Source organism: Rousettus aegyptiacus, unplaced genomic scaffold, assembly GCF_014176215.1.
Source record: "Rousettus aegyptiacus isolate mRouAeg1 unplaced genomic scaffold, mRouAeg1.p scaffold_m13_p_1, whole genome shotgun sequence".
In the NCBI taxonomy this organism is placed as follows: domain Eukaryota; kingdom Metazoa; phylum Chordata; class Mammalia; order Chiroptera; family Pteropodidae; genus Rousettus; species Rousettus aegyptiacus.
In genome coordinates this window covers 117777380-117804351 of record NW_023416284.1, presented here as the reverse complement: position 1 = coordinate 117804351, position 26972 = coordinate 117777380, and the positions used below count along the sequence as shown (strand labels likewise).

Here is a 26972-nt window from a genome sequence, read left to right as displayed (position 1 = left end):
AGTCAGAACAAATATTTAACTTGATTAATAAATATCTCATAGAACCAGTGTAGATTTAAAAAGGTAAAAACCCAGGTCTCTGAACAGTCATGTAGTGTGAAAAACCCAGAAAGTGACAGTCTCAACCAAACTGGGAAATCTCCTTTGGTCTGGTTGTGGTGAATTAGAATCACTTGCAACCCCATTCAGTCTTCAGTCAGCTGTCTTTGGGAACTGTTCTCATGTGCAAATCAAACCCTCCAGGTTATATGCTGGAATGGCAAAGGATCCATTTCATTCATCACAAAATATGCAAAGCTTAGCAGAATATCTGGCACTCTTCACTTTACTTTCTTTCCTAATCGATCAATTAATTGGTGGTTAACTAATAGCTGACTGCCATTCTTATCCTGCACTTACAAAAGTACTGTCGCGTTGTGAAATTATCATTAAAATTGCTGGTACATCATTAACAATCACTATTATAAAGTTTGTTCATTATAAACTATTCTATTCCTCTAACAGACATTTGTTATATACTAGCAGAACATGGTGTTAGCTTTCCTTACTAGTTTAATAATAAGTATTATTACATTTTGACTCATGGTAGGTCTTAACAACTGACGTCAAAGTAAGTAAATGCTGGACATAATTCAATTCCACCAAAACACCTAATATGTACAGTTCCATGGTATGAGCCTTGTACATAAAAGCACAGCCTACAATTTCCCAGAAATCCCCAAGCAATGTAAAATTAAAGTGTTTAAACTATAACTACACTAGAAAAAGCCAGTTTTGTGTGACATTTTCTGAAATTTGTCTATAAATTGTTCTCTTACATTTATCCACATGGTTTCAGTTTTCTGAGAAACAGATGCTAAGATGGAATTAAATGTGAAAGTGATGTATTGGGGAGACTGTGAATTACGAAGGGGAGGAAGAGGCAGAGTCTAACACCTGTGAAGGGGAGAAGGCTGGAAAGGATTGGGTTGGAAGGGTCTCAGAAAGCAACATGGTCCTAAGAAAACTCTGGGAAGGCTAACGGGGAGTCTTTGAACCAACGGCGTCCATCAGGGGACTTGGCCATCATAATTATTCACTGTAGCCCCACCATACTCATTTATCAGCTAGAAACAGCATGGGGTAAGCATGGCCTCTGCAGAAACACAGTGGTGGATCCCACAGGGCAGTCAACTCACTTCCCTCAAGAGGAAATTTGAGTGATGCATTTCCATTGCCACCACATCACTTTTTAAGTCTTCAGGTTTTTTTTATTTGATGAACACAAAGACCATAAATGTTTACATGCCACCAAATTTTACCTATATATTTGACAGCTATGAATCATGTTACTACTAACACAAGTTAAAGATTCTATTATCTTGATGTGACACTTTGGTTGTTACATATTTTATATTAGTTATTGAAATATGTAGTTGTTTTTCCTCTGTCATATATTATGATGGTTAGTGTGGAACCCAAGCAAAACTATACAATACAATTTAACACAATATTTCTGAAACATTAACTTATTAAAAACCTTCACTAATATGGGCTAATTGGAGGTTGACTTAACCATAGTATCGTTTTATAGCAACATGGTTATTACTTAGCAGCATACACAGTAACTGTAACGAGAGGAACAAATGTTGACAAGAGAGAGACTGGTATAAAGACTGAATGACTAGTCCCAACTACCACACTAGTTAGTTTGGTTCTAGGGACAATACACTTTTTAAGAAAGTTTATTCTCTTAAATAAGTCTCCCTACAATCTTCTCATTGTACTTATAACTTGTATCACACAGTTACCGGCCCACTCATTCTATCTTCTGTAGACTTTACAAACCCTTTCTTCCTAAGTAATTTAAGTGTAGTCTGGGGGGCTAAAGGCCCAATCTCTGTGACTGAGTAAGGCCGAAAGACAGTGAAAGACAGCGAAGGATGCTTTAAGGGAGGCCCAGCAATTCCCCTCTTCCTTTATTCTAGATCTATAAACTGTACTTGACTTTTCCTGACCCAGTTATCCAAAGTCCACAGCGGTAAGAGCTACTGAATCATCAAAATTGACTAAGCTGGTCCATTCTATGCCCTGCCATTCTCATATTCACCTTCCTGAATTTTATGTTTCACAAACTATTTCAGCTCAGTTCACTCATGCAGATAATCACTAAGTTTCCAACTAATGATTTTTAATGTTATATTCGTGTGAAACAAATTCAAGTATTTCAAATTTCGGTTTCTTAATCTTTTTCCCCAGGAAGTCTAGAGACTTGGAAAAATACATTTATGATTTAAGAATAGCTAACACTTACTGAGAGGTATGTTCCATGCATTGCTTCAAGTAGGTTACATGCATTTATTCATTTAACCTCTCAACTTCCTTGTGAGGCAGAAACTGTATTATCTCCAAATTTACACATAAGGATACTGAAGCACAGAGAAGTTAAATAACTTACTCAAGGTTACATAGATAATTAGTAGTAGAGCTAAGATTTGCACTCAAGTAATCTCATCCAACTTAATTTTTTTCTGTTGTTTCTGTGGACTTCTCAAACATAATGTACTACTTCACTCACATTTAAAAAGCCAGTATTATCTAGCATGTCAATATAATCATTAAAAAAGTTGATTTATTTACATTTGCATTTTATAAGCAACTGATTAAACTAAAACATGATGAAACAAAAGTTTGCAGTTCTAATCACTACTTATATACCCCAATACACTTAAATTAAAATTAATACGCTAACAGAAATACTTTCCCTTTCTTAATCTATAGCAGCATATTTTCTTCTAAAGCCATCTCATGTACTTTTAAACATATCATAGGAATTTAGATAATTAGAGGGTAGACACAAAGAAAATAATCAGAAATAAGTTTCAGATGTATGTATTCAGAAAAAGATACTGAAGTTAAAGAATACGTGGCTTAAAAATCAATGCAGCGTCCTTTTCGTTCCCAATCTCCGTATCGGGTAGGTTCTGGGCCCCGGGGGCCACCTTTTTCTTTGGTAACAGGATTAACATCACCTGGAAATTCTAAAGAAAGAAGAGGTGAACAAAGGGGTCAATAGAGATGGCAAAAGTATTATGGTCAATTCTGAGGACAAGGGTGCAGAGTTATACAGTTGGTAGGCTAGATACTACTGACTAGGTTACAATGCAGTCTTAAAATGTGGTTCTTTTTCCCCGAGTTTGAAAAATCACTTTAGGATACAATTTTCATATTCAGTCAACTTTACTATCTACGTTGGTGACTTAGAATTTCTGGAGCTCTCTCAGGCTCCAATCTGGGGAGTGGCTGCTTATGTGCTACTGGATTAAAATAGAAAGAAAGGGCTGCAGAGAATGTAGAATACAAATCCATAAGGTTTGGAGGTTTTGAAACAAGATTACTTTGAAGATTACTTTGACTCAATGCCTCAGTTTTCTTATTAGTAAAATAGAGACAACAATCATTCCTGCCCTACTGTCTTGAGAACTAAACAAAGTAATGCAGGTAAAGGGTCTAGCACAGTGCCAGGTACATAATGATGCTCGATTAACTTTAGCTCTAAGAATTACTGGTTCCTTATCATAGGGTTTTGGTTTCAATGACTGGTTAGCTGGTACTGCCACTTGAGGACATAAAAGCAGTTAGAACTGTTAATAACATGTGCTCACAATAGGAATACCTGTCCTGACTCAGGGCCAATTCTGAGCACTTTGTACATATTAACTCAGTCCTCAATTGATCCTATATGACAGAATAAAGGGCTTTATCCATTTATACTGTGAATAAACTCTCCCTTACCCACCTAATCATTTTGTTTTTTAAAGAACTCTCTGCTCTGAAAGCCTCTCTACTGGAAGTTCTTTCTCCCATATCTCTAGGGCTCACTGGGTATCTTAGTCAGCTCAGGTTGCTCTGGCAAAATGCCAGAGACTGGGTGGCTTAAACAACAGAAATGTATTTTCTAACAGTTTTGGAGGCTGGAAGTCTGAGACCAGGGTGCCATCATGGTTAGGTCCTGCTGAGAGCCCTCTTCCTGGCTTGCAGATGGCCACTACTTATTGTGTCCTCAAATGGCAGAGAGAGAGAAGGGAGAGAGGAGATGGGAAGCGGAGAGAGGGAGGAAGCAAGGGACAGTGCTCTCCAGTGTCTCTTATAAAGGCACTATTTCCATCATGGGGGCCCCACACTCATGACATCACTTCAAGCTCATTATCTACCAAAGGTCTCGTCTCCACATACCATCACATTTGGGCTAAGGCTTCAACAAATGGATTTTAGGGGAACATAATTTAGTCTATTGCACTGGGGAGAAAAGAAATGGTCAAGATGTCTCTGTTCCTCACTGCTACTTCCAGTTTCTCATTCAATTGTCAAATCCCCAACCTTTTTGACAGCAGGCACCGGTACTGCTATGAGAATCTAATGCCTGATGATCTGAGGTGGAACTGAGCTGATGATAGCGCTGGAGAACGGCTGAAAATACAGATGAAGCTTTGCTTGTTTGCCTGCCATTCACCTCCTACTGTGTGGCCTAGTTCCTGACGGGCCACGGACAGGTAGCAGTCTGTGGCCCAGGGGCTGGGGACCCCTGTTCTAGGGCTTTCCCTCTTTTGAATTCTGCAGCATTCACTTGTCCAAGGCTTTTCTCCAGTCTTGTAATAAACTCAAACACTCCTCTGTCTTCTTGGATGAGATCAATATCTGGTTCATAGTTTCATCTCTCTCCCCATCATCCTTAATTATCAGCATCCACATCAATGAACTGTCACGTACAGGGGCTGCAAAGGTCCCTAATCATCTTCCCTAGTGATCTTCATCTCCATTCTGCCATCCACTTTGACTTTATCTCTTGAATATGTTTTTTTCCGAATCTCGTGCTCTTGAGCTCTCTGACTATAATCCCCTATCTGTTTCCCTTCTTCTGTTTGTTTAACCTAATTTGCACTCTCATTATAACCTACAGTTTGCTGAAACTCTTTATTCTCATCACTACCAATCTGAGTTCCATTCTAGACTAATGCAATAGTTTTCTAATTCATCTCTTTCTGACTCTCATGGCTCCAGCCTAACTCTCAGAGGCTGAATTAATCTTTCTAAAACAGAATCCCTCCTCCAGATTGCACTAAGTGAAAGAAGCCAGACACAAACTGTATGATTTCATTTATTAAAAAAAAAAAATCCTAGAAAAGGCAAAAGAAGTAACAGAAAACAGATTAGTGGTTGCCAGGGGTAGACTAGCTATAAAGAAGCATGAAGGACTCTGGGGGATGGAACCGTTTTATACTTTGTGTTGGTTACATGACTGTAAACATTTGTTAAAATTCACTGAACTGTTTAGTTAAAATGGGTGAATTTTAAAATGAGTTAGTTTTATTATATACAGATTATATTTTAGTAAAGCTGATTAAAACAATCTCTATCCAAAAACATTTCATGCTTTCCTCACTGACCACTGCATACAGCTCATATGCTATAACCTGGTTTGAGCCAAATCTACCTTTCTAGCCTTTATATTCCATTAACCCATTATATATACTTTATGCTGCAGCCAAAGAGGCCCATTAGCTGTCTTGCATGTGCCATGCTCCTCAGTCTCTTTCTCTTTGTCCGGACCTTGCCTTTATTGAAACATCTCCCCACCACTCCTTACCTAACTATTATGATTTTATTATTCCTTTAAACTCTAGGTCAAATGTTATCTCTTTTGTCTATCTTTTTCCAATCATTTTCTGTCTCTCTTTCATGCCAGTAATCACATGATATTCTGTTCATAGGTATTTACATATCTCATTTTCCTTTTTTATTCATCTTTGCATCAAACAGAATGCTGAGCTGCAATCTCCTTTATCATCATAATAATGAAATCTACTTTCTGCAAAGGAACCACCTATAAATTTTCCTCAGAATGACATATGTACTAGAGGCAGGGAGACAGAATTAGAATGAAGGGAATAAGGAAGCAGACGGACTAGTTAGGAGACCAACAGAACTAGACATAGCTTGAATTAGGGCTTTATTGATAAGATGGATCATAGGAGATAAATTTGAGAGATGTTAAGCAGGATCCAGGATACAGGAAGAGGCAGAAGTGAAAAATTATCCCCAGATTTCAGGTTTGGGTAACCTGGTGGATGGGGTAGACTGGAAATCCAGAAGGAAGAGGACTGGGATGGGACTGGTGGGAGGGAACAATGAGTAGTGGATGAGTTTAGTTTTAGACATATTAACTTGGAGATATAGCTGGACTATGCAAATGAATATATATATGAGGCAGCTGGATATAGCTCAGGAGAGAGGTCTGACTAGAGGTATAAATGTGTGAGTTACCAACGTGTACATAATATTTAAGACCGTCTTAGGAAAATGTGAGCTGACTCGAGGCAGAGGGAGCTTAAAGAAGCAAGAAATGGTTAAAGAAATAGAATGAGAAACTGGTGAAAATATAATCTAAACCAAGACAGATTTCCAGAAGCAGTGGTTAACACTGTCAAAGGTTGCAGGCAGTTCAAATAAAATGAGAACTTAAAAGCATCTTTTGGATTTGGTGATGTTTGCCAAACTAGTTTCTAAGAGATGGCATGTTCAACATAAACCTCCAGTGAACCAAAATTAAGTGACTTAAAATTAATTCAAAATTACCTTTTGAAATGTGTTTACTTTTTTTCCTTTTTTAAGATTATGGTAAATATATACATATAACAATATTTGTCATTTTAGCCATTTGCAAGTATACAATTCAGTGGCATTACACAGTCACAATGCTATGTAACCATGACATTACTATACTCAGAACTTTTTCATCATCTCCAATTTAAAATGCGTACCCATTAAACAAAAATATTCTCTTTCCCTCCCCACCTAGACCTTGATAGCCTCTATTCTATCTTCTGTCTCTATGAATTTGCCCACTTTAGGTACCTAATATAAATGGAATCATATAATATTTGTCCTTCTGTGTCTGTCTTACTTCACTAAACATAATGTTTTCAAGGTCCATCTATGTCACAGCATATATCAAAATGTCATTCTTTTTAATGACTGAATAGCATTTTACTGTATGTACAAACCACATTTTGTTTATCCATTCATCCATCAATGGATGTTTGGGTTGTTTCCACCTTTTGGCTATTGGGAACAAACTGCTATAAACATAGATGTGCAGGTACTTGTTCAAATTCCTGCTTTCTATTCTTTCTGTCTAGGAGTGGGACTTGCTGGGTCATAAGGTAGTTCTATATCTGACTTTCTGAGAAATCACCCAGCTATTTTCTAGCTGCATCATTTGACATGTTCCAGAAATGCATGAGGGTTTCAATTTCTCCACATTGTTGCCAACACTTGTTATTTTCCAGTTTTTCTTAAGTTATAGCCATCCTAGTAGGTGTGAAGTGGTATCTCACTGTGGTGTTGATCTTCATTTTCCTAACAATTAATGATGTTGAGTATCTTTTAATGTGTTTTTAGTCATTTGTACATCTTCTTTGGAAAAATGTCTCTTCAAGTACTTTGCCCATTTTTGAACTGGGTTGGGTTTGTTGTTGTTGTGTTGTAGACTTCTTTGTATATTCTGGATATTAATCTTTTGTCAGATACGTGATTGGCAAATATTTGTATGTGTTTCTTCCATTTTGTAGGTTGTCTTTTCATCTTCTTGAAAATATTTTTTGATGCAGAAATAGTCAATTTTGATGATATCTAATTTATCTATTTTTGCATTTGTTACTTGTGCTTTTGGTATCAAAGCTGTGAAATAGTTGTCAAATTCAATGTTATAAAGATTTTCTTCAATGTTTTCTTCTAAGAATTTTATAGTTTTATGCCTTAAGTTTAGGTCTGTGATAGATACATTTTGAGCTAATTCTTGTATATGGTGTAAAGTAAGGGTCCAATTTCCTTCTTTTGGAGGTGGATATCAAGTTTTCCTGTCACAACTTATTGAAGAGATTGTCCCTTCCCCACTGAATGGTCTTGGCACCCTTGCTAAAAATCAATCAGTCATATATGTGAGGATTTATTTCTGGGACTGCTGCTTTCTTTTTGTGTGATATTTTAAGGAAATATTTCCTCTCATATTTTTGTGCTTAACTAAAACCAGTGAAGAAAAATTTTATTTTAGGTTATGAAAACTTTTTAAAAGTCTCTATCATCTTGGTTCACTGATCTTGTTATTAGATTTAGCTTGATAAAAGTGTTATAAATTGAAATATTAACTGAATAGGCAAATGCAAAAGCTTTTACATTATAGAAAGCGTTCCAGACAGAGGTCCTGGTATCCTCTATTGATATCTCCTTGATTGGGATGCTTCAGTGCATGATAGGTTACTTATCATATGACTGGAAAAATTAGACAAGCAGGGCAGCTTCCAAGGCTTCAAAGTGATATGTTTACATTTATGCTATTAATATTTCATTTTTTGAATAGCTAATACTTGTGCATATTCTACAATTAAAAGATAGAAAAGGATATAGAATAAAAATTAAAAAGTACTTTAAAAAACAGAGTTTTAAGCATTAGCCAAATTTTATATATACTGAATACAAAATAATGCTTAGTCTATCACCCAACCTTCCTTAAAAAAAAAGCCCCTATTCTCAAAACTTCCCCTTCTCTCCCCTCAACCACGTGCTCACAGTGAGAACAATCACCTTCTGGTGTGGTCGCTCTGATTGATTCCGCTGTGGACACCAATGAGCTCTCTTCTTAGAAAATTTGGAATTACGACTAAGAAAGTCTAGTCTCAGTCTAGCTGTGCTTTTGACCTGAGTAGCTGCTACAGTGGACTGAAAAGGGAGCTTGAAGACAGAAAACAACAAAGAGAAGTGACCAGAAATAAGAAAAGAAGAGAGACTATCCTAGATATCCTAGATTCCATATAGTGTTTACCCCTAAGGTCCCAGTCTCTTTCTAAAGCCAAACAGTATCACTGCCCTGGGCAGCCTCACCTGTACACTATATCCTCACAACAACCTACTGTATCCTCTTCTTAAGTTTGCTCAAGTGAGTTTCTCTTATTTGCATCAAAGTGGGTCTCGATTCATATATTTTGTCATGTGACTAATGGGGCATAATAACTATAACAATTAAACACATTCATTGTCAGGGGCTTGGAAATCTTTTTTTCTTTAAGCCACACATATTGATGGTCAATACGGCAATTTTATTCATTATTATTTATAAAGAATTATATTCAATAACATATTTGTTTCCTTTATTATTTTTCTCAATAACTAAAATATTATGATACTTCAAAAATTAAGAGAGGAGCTTTACTGTACTCACTTGTTAGTGGTTCTTTCTCTAAATGGGCATCTTCTGGTGCATCAAAACGACCTTCCGGTAACTTAGGCTTCTTAAGGGATTGTTTGATAGGGTCTGACTTTCCTCCTTGAGAAGAACTTGTTTTCCTTAAAGAATAACACAGAAGGGGTGATCCTAGAAGAGTAGAGATAGTGGAAAAATAGGAGCTGTTCATTTATTCTACTTTAAAAGTTAGTAATTTTACTTAATTTGTCTTTAGTTTACACATTCACATTTATCAAAGTTCAAAAAGTACAAAAGGACATACAGCGAAAATTCTTCCCTCTGCCCATATCTTCCAGACATCCATTTCCCTTCCTTGGAGGCAACCAATGTTATCAGTTTGAAAAGAAGAGCATTGAAATAATAAGCTAGTTAACATCTAAATTGTAGAAACTTATATATTGAATACTGATTCCTGTCTGAAGCAATGCCCAAAACACCAGGAATCAGATCATTAAGAATAAGAGCATGAATTTTTCAGCAACAATATTTGGTATTTAAATCTCTAGAAACCACAAGGGACTATAATTAGTATTCTTATATGTAAATCCTAATCATGGTCTTCTATTCCTGCCAACTAAAATTTAAAAACTGTATTGGGCATCTGCAATGTATAAATGAGATATCTTATTCTCTATGTTATAAAGAGAGCGCTAAATTTCAAGTACTATGAAAGTTTTTCAATCTTTGTTGACATAACGTTCAATAAGAGCAAAACCACTCTGAAAAAAATGAAACAAATCATATCAATTATTATTATTATAGAATTATCTGGTTGGGAATGGTCAATTTCCTAAGGGAATGGCTTTAGAGGCAGACAGAGTTGGGTACCAGTTCCACCTACGCTACTGAGGCAGGCAGAATACTGGCCCCCTGAAATAATTTGAACCTTATATTCAGACCCTGTGAATAGACTGTTACATGGTAAGGGAGAATTCAGGTAGCAGATGGAAATAAGGCTGCTAATCAGATGACCTTAAACTAGAGATTATCTGTGATTATCTGGGTAGGTCCAATGTCTTCACAAGATCCTTCAAAAGGAAGAGAGAACTGGAATTGAGAAGCAGAGAGATCACAGCATGAGATACACTTGACTGACGCTGTTGGCTTAGAAGATGGAGAACAGTGCCAAAGAGTCAAGACAGCCTCTAGAAGTTGGGAAAGAGAGGAAACTGATTCTCCCCTGGAGCTTCCAGAAGGAACACAGCCCTGACACCGTGATTTAAGTACAGTGAGACCCATTTCAGACTTCTGACCTCCAGAACTGTAAGCTGTTTTAAACCACAAAGCTTGTGGTATTTTGTTACAGCAGCAGTAGGAAACTCCTATAAACACTTATTAGTTGTTTGATCTTGGTCAAGTTATTTACCTTTTCTAAATCTGTTTACTTTAACTTGAAGATAACAGTATCTATGTCATGAGGCTAGTAAATAGTTTAAACAGAACAATTCATGCAAAACACTTAAACATACTGACAAATTATATCAATTATTACTATTATACAATTATCTGGAAGCTCTTGATTAGAATATTCTTTTATTACATGTATTTTATTTTTGACCCATTACTACATCTTCCTACACTCTGCCTTAAAATATATATATATGTATATATATACACACACACACACACAAACACAAATATATATGCATACAAATATTTGTACATATATATGTTCTATATACATATACACCCTCCACAGCCAACTTGGAATTTACATAAACTTGTTAAGATTACAGTTGACATTACATAGAAACTGCATTAATTTCAAAATAGTACATCAAGCTGTTCATTTGGAATGCAAATTAGCATTCTTCCACAGATCCAAGAGTTCACAAAGTGCAAGGATTAAAAAAATAGGTAAGTACACAATAGAATGTTTTAATAAAGCTATGACAATGATCTAAAGAATTAATATAGTTTCCTCCCACCTACATGCTCAATTATATATTTCATGTTTAAGACACTAATCGGCTAAGAAAAACTGTGGATCAAGAAAATTTTCTGTAACTAGTAAAATAAAAATCCTTATCTATTAAAAAGTTTTACTCATTTATTGATTTAAAGTACAGGCTATTTTGCCTTTAAACTCCACTTCAATATCTAGGGCATATTTTACTTTTCTTATCTCCTCAAAATTATACTTAAACATATACTAAAAAGCTAAAGAGAAAAACTGCAATAATAATATCTTATAAGGAAACATTTATTTTTACTTAGAAATTAAATGGAAAACATACAAATCCTAATTCTTGATTATAGTAATATATTTCATATAATAATCTCATCTTGGTTTATTGTGGTTGACTATCTAGAAAAATATGTTGAAAATGTTGATTATAAACTATGCATAACTGAAGGACTTTCTCAGTCCATAAAACAGGATTTTAAAATCAATTAGGCATTTATGATCTGAATGAAATAGAAGATTCTTTAAAATTTGACCTTACATTCCAATTTAGCAAGTTCATGCAGTCTCCACAATAGAAACTTCTGTCCATTATCTGATATTCAAATATTTACTTATTAACAAATCTATTACAGTTGGTAAAGTATCAAAGATTGTTTGCTAAATTGGGACAGTTCAGTAATAATATAGATACACAGAGAGGAGGATTTTAACAATTACATATTGGATTCTAAAAGTAGACAGATAATACATCTACTCTGACAAATGAGTAGTTTCTGCATTCGGTTACTAATTAAATATATTTATTGTACATTAAATAACTCACTTTGAAGCCTAAAATTCAGCAAGTATTTAAAAGAGACCAGTAGCCACCTGCTACTGTGTACTCACGCTTGGCTCCACATAAAATCAGCACTGCTTGTTTTAGGTTTGGTTGTTTTTGCAAATTAAAAAAAAAAAATCTCTTAATTGAAAGCTGGAAATGATAATCAGTATAAAAAGCAATTCAATATGTTTTTCCAAATCTGCAGAAATTCCTAAGCATTTATGCAAAATCAAAAATGGCATAAAATGCATCCCTGGCTACCAATTACAACATAGACAAAATCTGAGACTAAAAATTTTACCTCTTAAATGATACAGATATATTAACTGTAAATAATAAAAATAACAAACATGTGTTAGATGCCTACAATGTGCCAGGCATTGTGCTAGGCACTGAAAAGATGATATCTTACTTATGCCTCACAATCATCTGCTGAGGCAGGTATAACTATATTTTACAGTAATTCTGTTCAATATGAACAAAATCACTTTTGAAAAACTGACATTATGTAGATGCGGTGGAGACTGATAAATATCCCAAGTAGCCACTTTTCCCTTCTTCCATTTAGTTCTAGGACTCCCACTCCTATCTTCCTTGCTATTAAGCTGAGCACCAGGACGCTCATTTAGAGACATTTCCCTGCCTCCCCTACAGGCAAGCAGCCTGCAGTATCTAAGTGTAAGCACGGGGCTGTGACAAGAAGTGATATATTCAAATATGAGGTTGCCTCAACTTTGCAACAAGCTGATTGCCCTGGATTTCTGTTCTCCTTCCCTAGAATTGTCATGTGGACATGCAGTAGCCTAGCTTCAGCCATACAGATGAGGATGAAACCCAGGGTAGAGTAATACTTAAAATATTTAACAGCTGGGATGGTACAAACACTGCCCAATCAGAACATATGTACAATCCTTCGGAAGAGATGTAGCTTGTAAATAACTAGCAAAACTCTACTAATGCATACTGGCTGACTGTAGGTACTGCCCTACAGATGGTGGGATCCCTGAATGACCTGTCAAAACAGCGTCACCTTGCCTGTTCTCATCGGCAGGACTGTTAAAGCAGCTTGGCCTTTTCCTTAAGTAAATACAATGAAGAAGTAAAAAACTTGCAAACTAAGGGCACTAGAGTAACACATGAGTTTCAACGCCAGCCACACCACTTCCTGGCAATTGGCATCTGAGAATGTAACTGTATCTCTCCGCGTCTGTTTCCCATTTGGAAAATGGGGATATTTCTACTTACCCTGCAGGGCAGTTCAGAGAAATGAAGTAATGTGTATGTCTATATGTGTGCACATTTACCGTATTAATATCTTGAGCCTAACTGCGGGATACAGGTCAATGTGCATAAAGGTTTCTGGTAAAGAACATAAACATGAATGTATTTTGGGGAAACTCAGAAGGGTAGTAAAGTATAAGTTTAAGAAACTATTTCCTCAGTCTCCTTGGGTACTTCTGGAAAAAACTTTATAGAAAAAAGCATTAGAAGGCAAAGCTGAAAGACCAGTTTCCTCAGGGGACTCTGAGACCATAGATGCATAAACAGAACTATTTTTGCAGTCAGGTAACAGTGTGAGAGAATGTAAAAGAAAAGAATTCCCCTAATTTCTGCTCAATACCAGATAAGACAGAAGGCACTGTGCTCCTTGGCACCTGTATGCTTTAAAGATTTTGTAACAAGTCCATGCACAGCAGCCTTGCAGCGGTGGTGGTAGCGAGGCACATGCAAGCACCTTCAAGGGCAGACAACAAGAAATCCTTATCAGATGATAAGGATTAGCAGAGAGGTGAAGGTGAGCCCAAGAGCCACTCCTGTGGATTCTGTCTATCAAATAGTAAGATACTAAGCAACAGTAACTATATTAATGTTACTATTACATTTTGACCACCAGCAAATTTCTCACCACTACATGGGAAACAGCTGACAAACTTAAAACAAAAATAATCTTTTGAGAAGTAAAAAAATCACCACTATAAAGTCCATGTCCTCTTCTTTAAGGGTTTGGCCTTACTCAAAGCCTATTTAGAATTGTGTTTACCAGTCAGTACATTACAGGCAAGAAGATGACCTACTAACAAAAGAAATAATTAAAGCAAAAGAAAAAGAGTTCATTACTATTTTAAAAAAACCCAAAGTAACAACTAACAATATTTAAGAACCACTGTTTCTAGAAATTTGATATAAATTAGAGATGTTAAAATCGTATAACTATAAAACATCTAAAAATGTTAAAATACACACTCACGCACACACAATAATACTTCTAAGTCAGAGGAAAAACTTTTAAGACAGTAAATCATAATAAAATAAAAAACCAATTCAGTGAGGCAAACACTTAAACTATTACATATCCTGTGTCTTTTTTCTCATTCAGAGTTTTCAGGAGAAGACTCTCGAGCCTGAGAAAACAAAAAGCCTATTAGAGGCCAAGACGCAGGGAGGCTCATGCTCTGAGAAAAAAGAAAAAAACAAGAAAAAAAAAGTGAACTGGAAGATTTTGAAATGTGCACATAAACCATCTGGGGGATCTAGTTAAAATGCAGATTCTGAGGAGCTCTGGTGGAACCTGAGATTCTGCATTTTAATAGTCTCCCAGGTGATGTTCGTGCAGCTGGTCTAAAGAGCAAAGAACTAGAAGAAATCCTTCAGTTAATGAACAGTTGAGGAAGGCAAGTGTCTGTCTCAATTTTGGTTCTGAGCATAGATGTAAAAAAGAATCTCATTTTGAGATTTTGAAGTCACTGCTGACCACACCTGTGTTTGTGCCTGATTACACACTATCTGCATGGTCCAAAACCCCCCAGGGGAGCATCTTACCATAATGTGGACCCAAGTCTAAAGTTGAAGTGCTCCCAGGCACATGGAAAAAAGCAGAAGCAAATCCTCTAAGGGGAAATACTCTCAATCCACTCTCATGAAAGTCTCACAGAATGCCAGTAAAACATTCACGGTAACCAGTCATCACAAGCAAGTTAGCAGAGTCAACAAACAACAGAATAAAACCAGACCATGAAGATTTTATATTCTGTAATAACAGAAACCAATATATAAAATTACTTAATGTATTTAAGGAAATAAAAAAGGAGCCATAAAGGAGAAAGGAGTAAGAGACTATGAAAAGTGACTGGTCCAACTTTTTAAAAACACAAAATTTAGCAATATAAGAATTTAAATTTAAAGCTCAATAATAGGGTTAAATAGCAGAATAGGTATAGTTGAAAAGAGAATTTGTGACCTGGAATAACATTCTGAATAAATTATACAGAAAAGAGCATAGAGACAAAGAGGTAAAAATAATGAAAGAGAAGTTAAATCATGTGGACAATAAACAAATGTTTGTTTAATCATAGTTCCAGAAGGAGATAATGGAAAGACCAGGAGAGATTCATCAAACAGGAATCTTCAGATTTAGGAAGCGTAAAGAATGGCAAGTAAAAAATAATCTAGATACAAAGTAAATGAACAACCCCAACATAAAAGGAAGATATAAAAAGCAGCCAGATAAAAGGCAAATTATTAATAAAAGAATAAAAATCAAACAAGTGATTTCACAATATCTATAAGGGAAGCCAGAAGATAGAGCTGTGAGAAACTGATAAACCCATTGATATGACCTATCAAGAACAAAAGAGAAATAAAATAAATCAGATTTTCAGATTAATAATAAAACATCTATAAAAAAGAACAATGAGAAACTTTATGACAAAAGACTGTATGTACCCAAAGGAACTTCTAAACAATGTACTTTAAGAAAGCAATCTCAGAAGTAATGTGAGGTAAGAACAGAGAGAAAATAAAATAGTTTTATATATTTATGGTATAAAACAATAATAACAATGTTGGTGTGTAGGGTTATCAAAACCTCAGTCCCATCCCAACATATACACAAGAACACATACCTAAAAGGCATAAAAACAAAGGTAGAGTTTGAGTGAATTCAAAGCATTTTTAAATTCTGTACTTTTTAGGAGGAGGGTAAAAGTATTAACTTTAGACTTCCTTAAGTACGCATTTAGATTTCAAGGGTAATAAATAAAAGACAAGGTATATCTTTCAAACCAGTAGGGGGAAACAAAATGGAAGAAAACATTTAATTCAAACAAATTATGAAAAATAGACGGTGCAAAAAATAAGATGGTAGAAATAAAGCAAATTATATCAGTATTATAAATGGATTGAATTATCCAGTTAAAAGATACAGACTGTCAGACTTCAAAAAAAAAATCTAGCCATATGCTGATTACATGAGAAACACTATGTTTTTTTTTTTTTTAAAAATGGTCCAATATTAAGGACTGAAGATTTGTGCCTCTCCTACACTCAATCAAATGCTGAAATTCTAATCCCTAATGTGATGGTATTAGGAGGTAGGATCTTTAGGTTATGAGGGTAGAGGCCTCGTGAATGGGATCATAAGAGCAATGAGAGCTTACTGTGTGTGGCTTTCTGCTCTCTGCTTCATAAGACTACAATAAGACTGCCACTTGCAAACCAGGAAGCTAGCTCTCAGCAAAGACAAGTTGTGCTGGATTTCCCAACCTCCAGAACTATGAGAAATAAATGTCTGATGTTTAAGTAACCTAGTCTACGGTAATTTGTTATTATAGCCCGAACTGATTAAGACATGTGAGGTGCACCATTTCTATGTTTGTAGTTTTTTGTTGTTGTTGTTTTTGTTTTTTAAGAGGAGTCTACAGAAAATGGAAAGAAAATAGTAACAGTAAGAGAAGAAAATAATAACATAAATATAAGACATAAAACTGAGACAATCAGCAAAACCAAAAGTTGGTTCTCTCCGAAGACTAGAGCTACTGTGATCTAGTCTAATAAGAAAAAAACAAGAGAAGGCAAAATAAATAATTTGAAGAAAAGAGAGTACATAATTATATAGAGCAGATATTTAAAAGAACAAAGAAACCAGCTACTTTATGCCTCTATATTAAAAGTACACAAAATGAAAAATTTTCTATAAAAACTTAACTTTTCAAAACTGACTTAAGAGAAAACTTAATCAATACTACAATAACAATTACAGATATTAAACTAATAATTAAAAATCTTCCCTCACAGAAATGACTAGGGAGAGTGACATCAGCACAGTGGCAGAGTGAGAAGACTCCATTGTTTATTCCCTTAAATTTAAAAGTCGAACAATTACAACTCAACCAAGGATCCCTTGTTCAACAAATACACATGCCTGTAAGATCCACGCATCAGGACATCTGGAGGTGGTCTACTGGAATAAGCGCGTGGGGGCAGGCCAGCGCGTGGGGGCAGGCCAGCGGGTGGGATGGGGTAGGGGAAGGAAAAAGGCACTGGCTGCAGACGTAGTCTGGTGCACACCTTGGCTCCAGTGTGCATGGCAGTGAGATAGGAGTCTGGCAGCAGCCCTCATTTCGTGGCCTGGAGAGTATGAGGGGCAGAAGCAGCTTCTTCCTGGAAAAGGGACCTCCCTTCCCACCTCTCCACCTCAGCAGAGCTGGGTAGGGGCGGCTGAGAAACTTAAAACAACATAGTGGTTCTAACGGCCATTACTGGAAGAAGGGGAGGCAGAGCCAAGATCACTAACTGACTGCCTCTCCTCCACATGCCCCAGCAGAGCTGGGTAATGCCAAAACATAATGGGAAAAAGAGGTAGCTCAGGAAGCTTGCAAAACTGATTCTCTGTCACCTATCACATTCTCCCCAAACAATGGGGGTGCCACATAACCAAGGCAAACTAGTCACAGAAAAGACACCCACAATCTGAGTGGGTATGGAGCACTTTCCTTAACAGAAGAGACGCTGCTTCACGATGATCCCAGAGGTTCAAATAGTACAGGTAAGAGAAAACAAAGACTTGTACTATAGCACCATCTACCGGAAAATAAAACCAAGTGCTCTACCTATCAACCTGCTAGATGTTGAGAGCAAAATGAGTACTTAAACACAAGAGAGATCACTACCTCAAATGTGCAGACGGATAAACTATGTCTCAGATACCATGAACAACCAAGGTAATTTGGGAACACAGAAAGAAAATAAAGTCTTCAGAAACCAAATTCAAAGTCATAAAAGACTGGGCTTTAAATGACAGAGACTTCAAGACTGCAGTCATGAAGAAACTCAAAAATATACAGGAAAACTCAGACGCACGGTTGAATAAACCCAGGAATAAAATTAATAAACAGAAGGAGTACTTTATGAGAGAATGAAACTATTTAAAAAAACAAAAATTATGGCGCTGAAGAACTTAATGAGATGAGAAATGTATTCGAGAACACTGAAAATAGATGGAAGAGAGAATTAGCAAACTTAAAGACAGAAACTTAGAAATGACCCAGGAGGAAGAAAAGAGAGAACAAAGAATTAAAAAAAAAAAAAAAAAAGAAAGAACTCTATGAGAGCTGACTGCATTAGAGAGAGCAACGTAAGGATAACAGGCATACCAGAAGGAGAAGGAAACAGAGCCTACTCAAATAGGTGAAGAGAACTTCCCAAGACTATGGAAAGAACTGGATTTTTGAACAGAAGCAAACAGAATACCTAATTATATCAATGCGCCAAGACCTTCTCCAAGACATTCAAACTGTCAAAAAATTTTAATGACAAAGAAAGATTTCTCATGGCAGCCAGGTAGATAAAAGACTATAACCTACAAAAGAAACCTCATTAGATTATCATCAGATTTCTCAGTAGAAACGTTACAAGACAGGAGAGAGAGAAAGGAAATATTCAAAATATTGAAAAACAGGAACCATCAGACAAGGATAAAATAGCCAGCAAAATTATCCTATAGATATGAAGGAGAAATATTTTCAAGACAAACAAAAGCTGCCATTATAGGACCTGCATTACAAGAAATATAAAAGTAGCTCCTCTACTGAAACAAAAGCATACAAAACTTAGAGTAAGATAATTAACAGACATTCAGAAGCACAAAAATGCAAATCTACTTCAGCACAGATTATTAAACATTTAATTATAAGGCGGGGGGGGGGGAGAGAAGGGGCATTAAAAATAACTATAGCTACAGCAATTTGGTAACAAATGCACAACATAAAAAGAAATAATTTGTGACAACAAAATCATAAAAGAGAAGGAAAAGGAATGAATGGGTATAGGCAGATGAAGAGGCAATCAGAAAAACAAGTCTGCTGTATGTATGAGACTTTATACACAAATCTAATGGTGACCACAAAATAAAAATCCAGAGCTGAGACACAAAACATTAAAAAAAAAAAGATGAAATGGAGAAAAAAAATCCAGAAAACTACTAAAATAAAGTAGCAGACCCAATCACAAGGAGGAAACAATGGATATACAGAGCAAAAGGGCAACGTGGCTGTAGTAAGTCCTCATATATCAATAATCACTCTAAATATAAATGGACTGAACTCACCAATTGAAAGGCATGGGGTAGTGGGATGAATTAAACAACAAGACCCAACTATATGCCTGCAGGAGACGCAGCTCAGCTCCAAAGACAAACATAGACTCAAAGTGAAGGGGTGGAAGATGATACTTCAAGCCAATGGCATCCAGAGAAAAGCAGGTGTAGCAACACTTATATCAGAAAAAATAGATTTCAATATAAAAAAGGAAATAGGAGACAAATATGGACATTTTATAAAGATCAAGGGGCAATTCGTCAAGAAGATATTAGTACTTTTCTATATATATGCACCCAACCTGGGAACACCAAAATGTATAAAGCAATTGATAACAAACCTAAAGGGAGACATTGACAAAAACACAATTATAGTAGGAGACCTGAATATCCCCATTGATGGTGGTGGATATATCATCCAAATAGAAAGTCAATAAGGAATTATTGGCTTTCAATGACACATTAGAACAAATGGACTTAATTGATATTTTTAGAAATTTCCATCCCCAAATGACAGAATACACATTCTTCTCAAGTGCACAGGGAACATTCTCAAGGACAGACCATATGTTGGAGCACAAAACTAGTTTCAGTGAATTTAAGAAGACTGAAATCATACCAAGCATATTTTTCGAACACAACAGTATGAATCTGGAACCTATCTACAAGAGGAAAGCTGAAAAAGCCACAAATATGTAGAGGTTAAACAACATACTACTGACCAACTATTTCATAATCAAAAAATACATAAAGACAAGTGAAAGTGAAAATATGACGTACCAAAAATTTTGGGATGTAGTAAAAGCAGGACCAAAATGGAAGTTTATAGCATTACAGGCCTACCTCAAGAAAAAAGAAAAATTCCAAATAAATGAGCTAACATTATGTCTTAAAGAACTAGAAAAAGAAATGAAGCCCAAAGTCAGTAGAAGGAAGAAAATTATAAAAATTAGATTGTAAATTAATGAAATGTGAACACATTCCTTATAAAATCATGAACAAGATAAGTATGCCTGCTATCACCACTTCTAGTCAACATGGTACCGGACATCTGAGCAAGGACAGAAAAAGATATAACATTGAAAAAGAAAAAATTAGATTTTATTTGCAAAAAAAATGAGCATTTACCTAGCAACCCTGATTACCTACAAATAAATTATGTAATAAGTAATTTAGCTAGGTTACTGAATACATAATCAATAAATAAGTCAATTGTGTTAATCAAATCCCAATAGGAACTTTATTTATTTATTTTTTAATTTGGTATGGAAAGCAGATACCCAAGAGTAGCCAAGACACTGCTGAAAATCAAGACGGGAGGACTTACCCCACTAGATATCAAGATAAATTACAAAGGTACAGTTATTAAGACAGGTGATATCAGCATAGAAAGAGCTAAATAGATTAATGGAACTGAAAAGACTGCCAAGAAATAAACCCATCCATATATGTATATGTAAACTTGGGATTTATGATAGCTGGCATCACATCAGGGAGGGAAAGGTACATGGGCTTGGGACAACTGGTAATTGTCATGGAAAAAAAATAAAATTGGTTTCCTGTCTCACGCTATACATAAAAATCAATTCTTAATAGAATAAAGGTTTAAATATAAAAAAGCAAAAGTATACATCTTTTAAAAATATAGAATATCTCTATGACTTTAGAGAAAGCTTTATTTATCAAGATCACAAAGCTCCAATAATACACAAAAGGATCAAGACAAGATTATCTGCTCATCAAAAGACACTTTTGAAGCTGTGTGATTGTACATGCAGATCCATTATTCTATTCTGTCTACTGTTGCATACAATTTAAATAAAAAAATATACTGTGACAAAAAAAAAGCCCAAGAACTGAACTACTTCCACTTACATAACTTAAAAAAAAAGGGTTAGTATTCAAATATATATAAAAAATATAACTATGAAAGACAACCCATTAAGAAAATAAAGATATTTCACACAAAAAGCTAATCACTCTTTGAAAAGATGTTTAACTTCTCTAATCAGAAAAAAGCAAAACTGCAATAAGATAGCATTTCAACATCCTATAGGCACACAAAAATATAATTTTCTGATATTTAGTGTTGGCAAGAATGTGGAGCTGGCAGAAGTGTAAATTGCCAGTAGAAATGGACAATACCTTTAAAACTTGGCACCATACTGTAAAAGTGAACAGCTCTATATCATATGTTCCAGGATTTCCACTCCTTGCACAGAGCACCCATAACATATACAAGAATGTGTATCAGCCAAACCTGGTGTTTCCATAATTACCCAAATGTCCATTGAGGAGAATGGAAGAACATACAATATATTTTCACAATTGAGTGAATAACTACAATCACACATCAATATAGATGAATTCCAAAATAATACACCATTAGTTGAAAAAAGTAAAATAAGTATAAATGGTCTGAAACCATTTATATAAATATCAAAAACATGCAAAGTTATACAACTTCATCACAAAGCAGCAGAAAGGGAGCTGCCTGTTAAGGGAAATATTGGAGAATATTAAATTGGAGAATGGGTTCATAAATTTTGGCTTTGCTTCATAACTTATACATGTTATACAAATTTTTGACAGCAAATACTTTATAAATTTTTAAGAAGTGAAAAAGGGTTGTTGAATGAACATAAAAATTTAAAGTTATTACTTTGGGGTCTGGATAACGTGGGGCTTTCACTTTCTCTATAATTCATTTCTGGACCATTTTAAAGTTTTACAATTAAAAAGTAATATGTTTGGGGAGAAATGATTACAGAAAGGAAAACAAACTGCATAGAAATCTGGGGTCCATTACTGTGAGGAGCTAGTAATCCTGATCCTGTTTTCAATTTATAGAACACAATTTCTCCAAGACGTCCCAAATTAAAACTATGTTTAGCATACTCTATGGGCTAAGTCTGTAACACATTGAGAAAAATTTCCAACAAGAACGGGTTTAAAAATGTTGGTTTTTACTGAAAGCATGATACTTCTATATTAACAATTCCTGGCTTCATCTAATTCTTATTATACTTATTTGCCTGTGGCCCACTTCTGCACTTTTCCAATTTTTTCTTCATACTGTAAACTGCCACAAAGCCTTTCTGATGTAAATAAGGACAGGACTTCCCAATCCCAAAGAGCTCTCTCTTCTATTTTTCTAAGAGCATCAACGTGTAGTGCGCCCTGTGAGCTTCCAAATACACAATCCGGAACATTTGCTGCCCTTCCAGGTCAGAACAGTGGCCAGAAGGAAGTAGGTCTCCCGGCTGGAAGGGCTTTGGGAGATTTTCTAGCTTTCTAGCTTTCGACTCATCCTTCCGATCCCGGGCGGTGACTGGACCTCCCCAGGGCTAAGACACTGGGTGGCTGAGCTGAAGAAAACAAGTGGGTGACCCCGTGCACCCTCAAACGCCTGGGACACACGCGGCTTCCTCCGCGGGAGGCCTTTCTCGAGGCGCCGAGGCTTTCGCGAACCCGCCCGCGACCTTGGCCTCGGCACTCGGCGCCTTACTTGCTGCCCTCCACGCTCTAGTCGGAACGCGACCAAGAAACCCAGCAAGCCGGGATAAGGTCATGGCGCCGGATCCTGCAGCGTCCGCACCCGCCCAGCCTGACGGAGCCAGCGGCGTTGTCCGGTGCCCGCCCCACAGGAGGGGCGGGCGCTCGAGAGGTGGGGCCTGCGGGGGCCGAGAGGGGCGGGGCGGGGCAATCGGGAGGTGTGGCCTGAGGGGGACGGGGCGGGGCTTCCGCTGCCGGCGCTGGGCGTCGATGCTCCTAATCCCGGCAGTCTGTAAGGCAAAGAGGAGCTGGGAGCGGCCCTCCCTTGTCACGAAATTACCCTAAAGCCCCTGTTAACTAAAACCCCAATCATGGCTGAAATTAGATGAAGGAATAATTTCGTTCGTTCCTCTCCTGGAGCATCTTTTTAATAGTATACAAAGATTGAGCACCTTTTACTCAATTTTCGCTTTTATTTTTTAAATCTCTACTTAGTGAACTAATTCGTCAGTTCTGACTCATTGACCGGATGACCCGAAGGATGACAGTTTTGAGTGAAGTGCAGAGCAAGAAGCAGGCTTTCCACCTGGCCCCGGCTGTAGTATACGGAGCTCTGCCAGTTGAATTCCAACAGCTCCAATATTTTGGGAGTATATGTGGCGTATCAGGAGGCTTTGTGTACAGAATCACAGTGGAGAGCTCTACAATTTTCTTTTTAAAAAATGTCTTGGCTAGTGATCGGTCCCTGGTAATGTTTGACCATGTGACATCAGGTGGCTATGCAATCTGAGCTTCTCATTATGAACTGGGAGTTATCTGGTTCTCCTAGATAAGGAGTTCTTTCACTAAGAAGTGGTATATACAGCATAGGGCCAGTGCCCAAAACACACAATTTTCATTAGCTCCCACACACATACATTTGACCCTTAGCTCATATCTACAGCTTAATGATTAGTTCCTTGTCAGTAGTTGACTGAAGAAAAAATTCAAAGATGGATTACAGATGGCTTTACTCAATATACTGACCCAGCTGGCAAAAGGTTGCTTTGGCGTTTAGAACCCTACTGAACAGAGGCCCTCAAGGAACAGCAGAGAGAGAAAAACAATTTTCCACAGGGCATAACTTTATCTTGTATACTTTGGGTAGAACTTTACCTTGTATACTTTGGCCAGAAGAAGATACGACTTGAGATAAAGATCTACATCGTTTAATGGGCAGTGGTTTAGTCAAGTTTTCAGGGGACTGGGAATATAAAAGCTTTGGAATAAGACCTCTCCAAATGGTCCCAGAGCATAAGAACATTTGGGTCCCACTGAGTGCTCAAAAAAGGCTCCTATTGCAAAAGGACTCTTAGATCAAGATTCCTCTATTGCTGCCTAACATCTTATATCAAAACTTTGTGGCTTAAAACTACATTTATTCTCTCAGTTTTTGTGGGGCAGGAATTCAGCAGCCAGAGTGCCTATGGCTCTGTGTCTTAAACGAGATTGCAGTCAAGCTGTTAGCTTTGGACGTGAGGCCTCCCTCAGTTTTGTGCTACATGAGCTTCTTCAAAGGTCATCTCACAGTATAGCAGCTGGTTTTTCCATAGTATGAACAAACGAGAGAACAAGAGAGACTGTTCAAGACGAAAGCCAGTCTTTTTGTAATCTCATCTCTTAAGCGGCATCCATCACTTTCGCTGTATTCTATAATTAGAAGTGAAGCAGATCCAGCCCACTCTCAAAGGGAGAGGTTTACGCAGGGACGAATACAGCAGGTGGGGATCATTGAAGGCCCTTAGAACCTGCTTACCACAGTGACCCATTCTGTAGACATCAATCAACCTCCTTCCCCCACCACAGCTGTTTTGCTCAGTTGTTCACTAATAAGGTAGCCATGGTGGCATGGAGACTTGCATATATTTTTTTTAACATAGTGTATACCTCTGCCAAGACTGATTGGTTAGCACTTCTTGCAGTGACCAACCTGAGCCCGATATAGCATTATATAATCTGGGTGGCAGGTTTGATTACAATGGAATCCTATTATAATGAAGGAGGTAGTAACTTCTTCTGTAGGAAGAGACAATTATTCTGGGTTTGGACTGCTTTCTCTGACTTATGCTTCTTTTATACAGTCCACCTGTAGGCTTATTGAACATTTTATGCACCATACATCTTATATAGCATCCTCTATACAATATTGCTTCTTACCAAGAACTCATTTTCCTGCAAAAGAAGTAAAGCAGGGTATGGATGCCTATGGGATTAACTAGTGTTACCCCATATCTCATCAGACCAGAAGAAATTGGTGTTATAGAATAGACAGCCCTACTAAAGGTTTACTTTTGGAACCAGGTGAGAAAATACACTTTGGGATGCTATCCTAAAGGATTTGGCATATGCTCCAAATGAGTTAACAGAATTTAGTGATATCTCTTCTGTTGACAGAATAACAGGGTCCAGAGAGTAGCAGAGGGATTGACACCTTATTATTTCTGACACGATGCCCATATATTTTGCTTTCCATGGTGGGGAGAGAGAATCTGCCGTGGGTCTGAGGTGTCCCTGCATATTATTGCTGAGTATGCCGACTGCAAGGCTTATCCATTTCCTGTTACCAAAGTTTCTGTAGCTAGTCATATAGGCATCTAATTAGGGCAAGGCAACCACAGCATTATTACCATTTAACTGCCACTACCTGGAGAGAAAGATACTGGCTTCTTTGCTGCTTGCTCAAAAATTGCTTGTCCCTGAGCCCTGGATTTTTCTGTAATGTAACCCACCATGTGAACAGGTGCCGAATGGCCCTCTGCATCACTGTGGGTATTGGTACTCCAGGAATTGGTGCAAACTATGATGGCACTTTGGCCACTATTTTGTTATAATAGTCCTTTGCCTCTTACTCAGGAGTCTCCTGTCAGTATCCATGAAATGGTGGCAAGCAAACCAGCAAGTAGGATAAAATCTCAGCTCTTTCACTGATCTTGGCATCCATTTCCATAATTCCAGGTTCTGTTGGTATAGCAATTTTTGCATCCTGAGTGGGGTACAAGGGGATACAATATTTTCTTTGAATTGGAAGTTGGGATTGCCACCAGGTCATTCTGAGCTCATTACTCTAGGTAAGGAGCTAGAAAAAGTGGTTATGGTGCTAGCTGGAGTTGATTGGCTCTAATGACCATGGGGGGGGGGGGAGGGAGTACGGAGAGGAGTCTGACTAGAACTCTGAGGAATCTCATCTCTTGAAAATTCTAGCAATACCATGTTAAATTGTAAAAATTAAGCAGACAGTTTCAATCATATATAGGCAAAACCACCTAAGCCTCAGATCCTCAAGTCACCCATTAGGTAAAGAAATCTTATCAGCTGAGGTGCAGGTTGAACACAAGGGAAACAAGAGATAAGTCATAACCATCTAGCTTTATGACCAGTGGCAGAACTGGGCTGTATTTACCATAGTTTTTTCTTTCTTTTTTAAATCAGAGAACTTTGGGATGTAAAACATGCTGCTACCTGTATCCTATCCTGGAGATTCAGTTGATCTGTAATGGTACCTTGGCGTTTTTATTTTTAAATGAATAACCCAGTTAATCCTCACCGAGGAAGCTTGCAAAGCACGGCTGCAGCTATGTTTTCTTTCTCATTGGCTCATGCATATACTTATATATTTAACAATTCATCTTTTCTTTCCTACTTAATACAATTATTGCATATAGGGGTGGTGGTGGTGGAGCACTTGCAATATTATATTATCTTTGGGTTCCAAACTATTGAGACAAAAACCAGAAGAGAAATGGACATCACACTGAGATCCTGAACCTAAAACTAGAAGAGGAGTAATAATATTATGCCAGGAGGAAGCACTTTAAAGGTGTAAATGTGAGAAGTGGTATATATAGATGCTGTAAAGACAAAGAAATAGAATATAATAGATAGACCTCTGATACGTTTTTATATTTGGTGCTGAGTCATCAAACCCATATCACATGTTTAGTGAATCTTAGTAAAAGAAATAATCCCATCTTCTGTGGAAGCTGTCTTTCATGTCTGACAGACTGAGTGCTGGCACAAGACAAATAAGCTTGGTCAGTTAGACATTCCCACCAGA

General features: G+C 36.9%; 1 protein-coding gene across 1 annotated transcript; it reads right to left on the bottom strand.

The window, feature by feature from the left end:
• Positions 1-1224: 1224 nt before the first annotated feature.
• Positions 1225-23034, bottom strand: SDHAF4 (succinate dehydrogenase complex assembly factor 4). The gene is made up of 3 exons (XM_016157630.2): positions 22893-23034; positions 9257-9409; positions 1225-3020 (listed from the first exon to the last, which is right to left on the bottom strand). The coding sequence occupies exons 1-3, from the start codon at positions 22954-22956 to the stop codon at positions 2911-2913; spliced, it is 327 nt and encodes a 108-aa protein (XP_016013116.2). The 5' UTR covers positions 22957-23034; the 3' UTR covers positions 1225-2910.
• Between the last annotated feature and the right edge of the window lie 3938 nt (positions 23035-26972).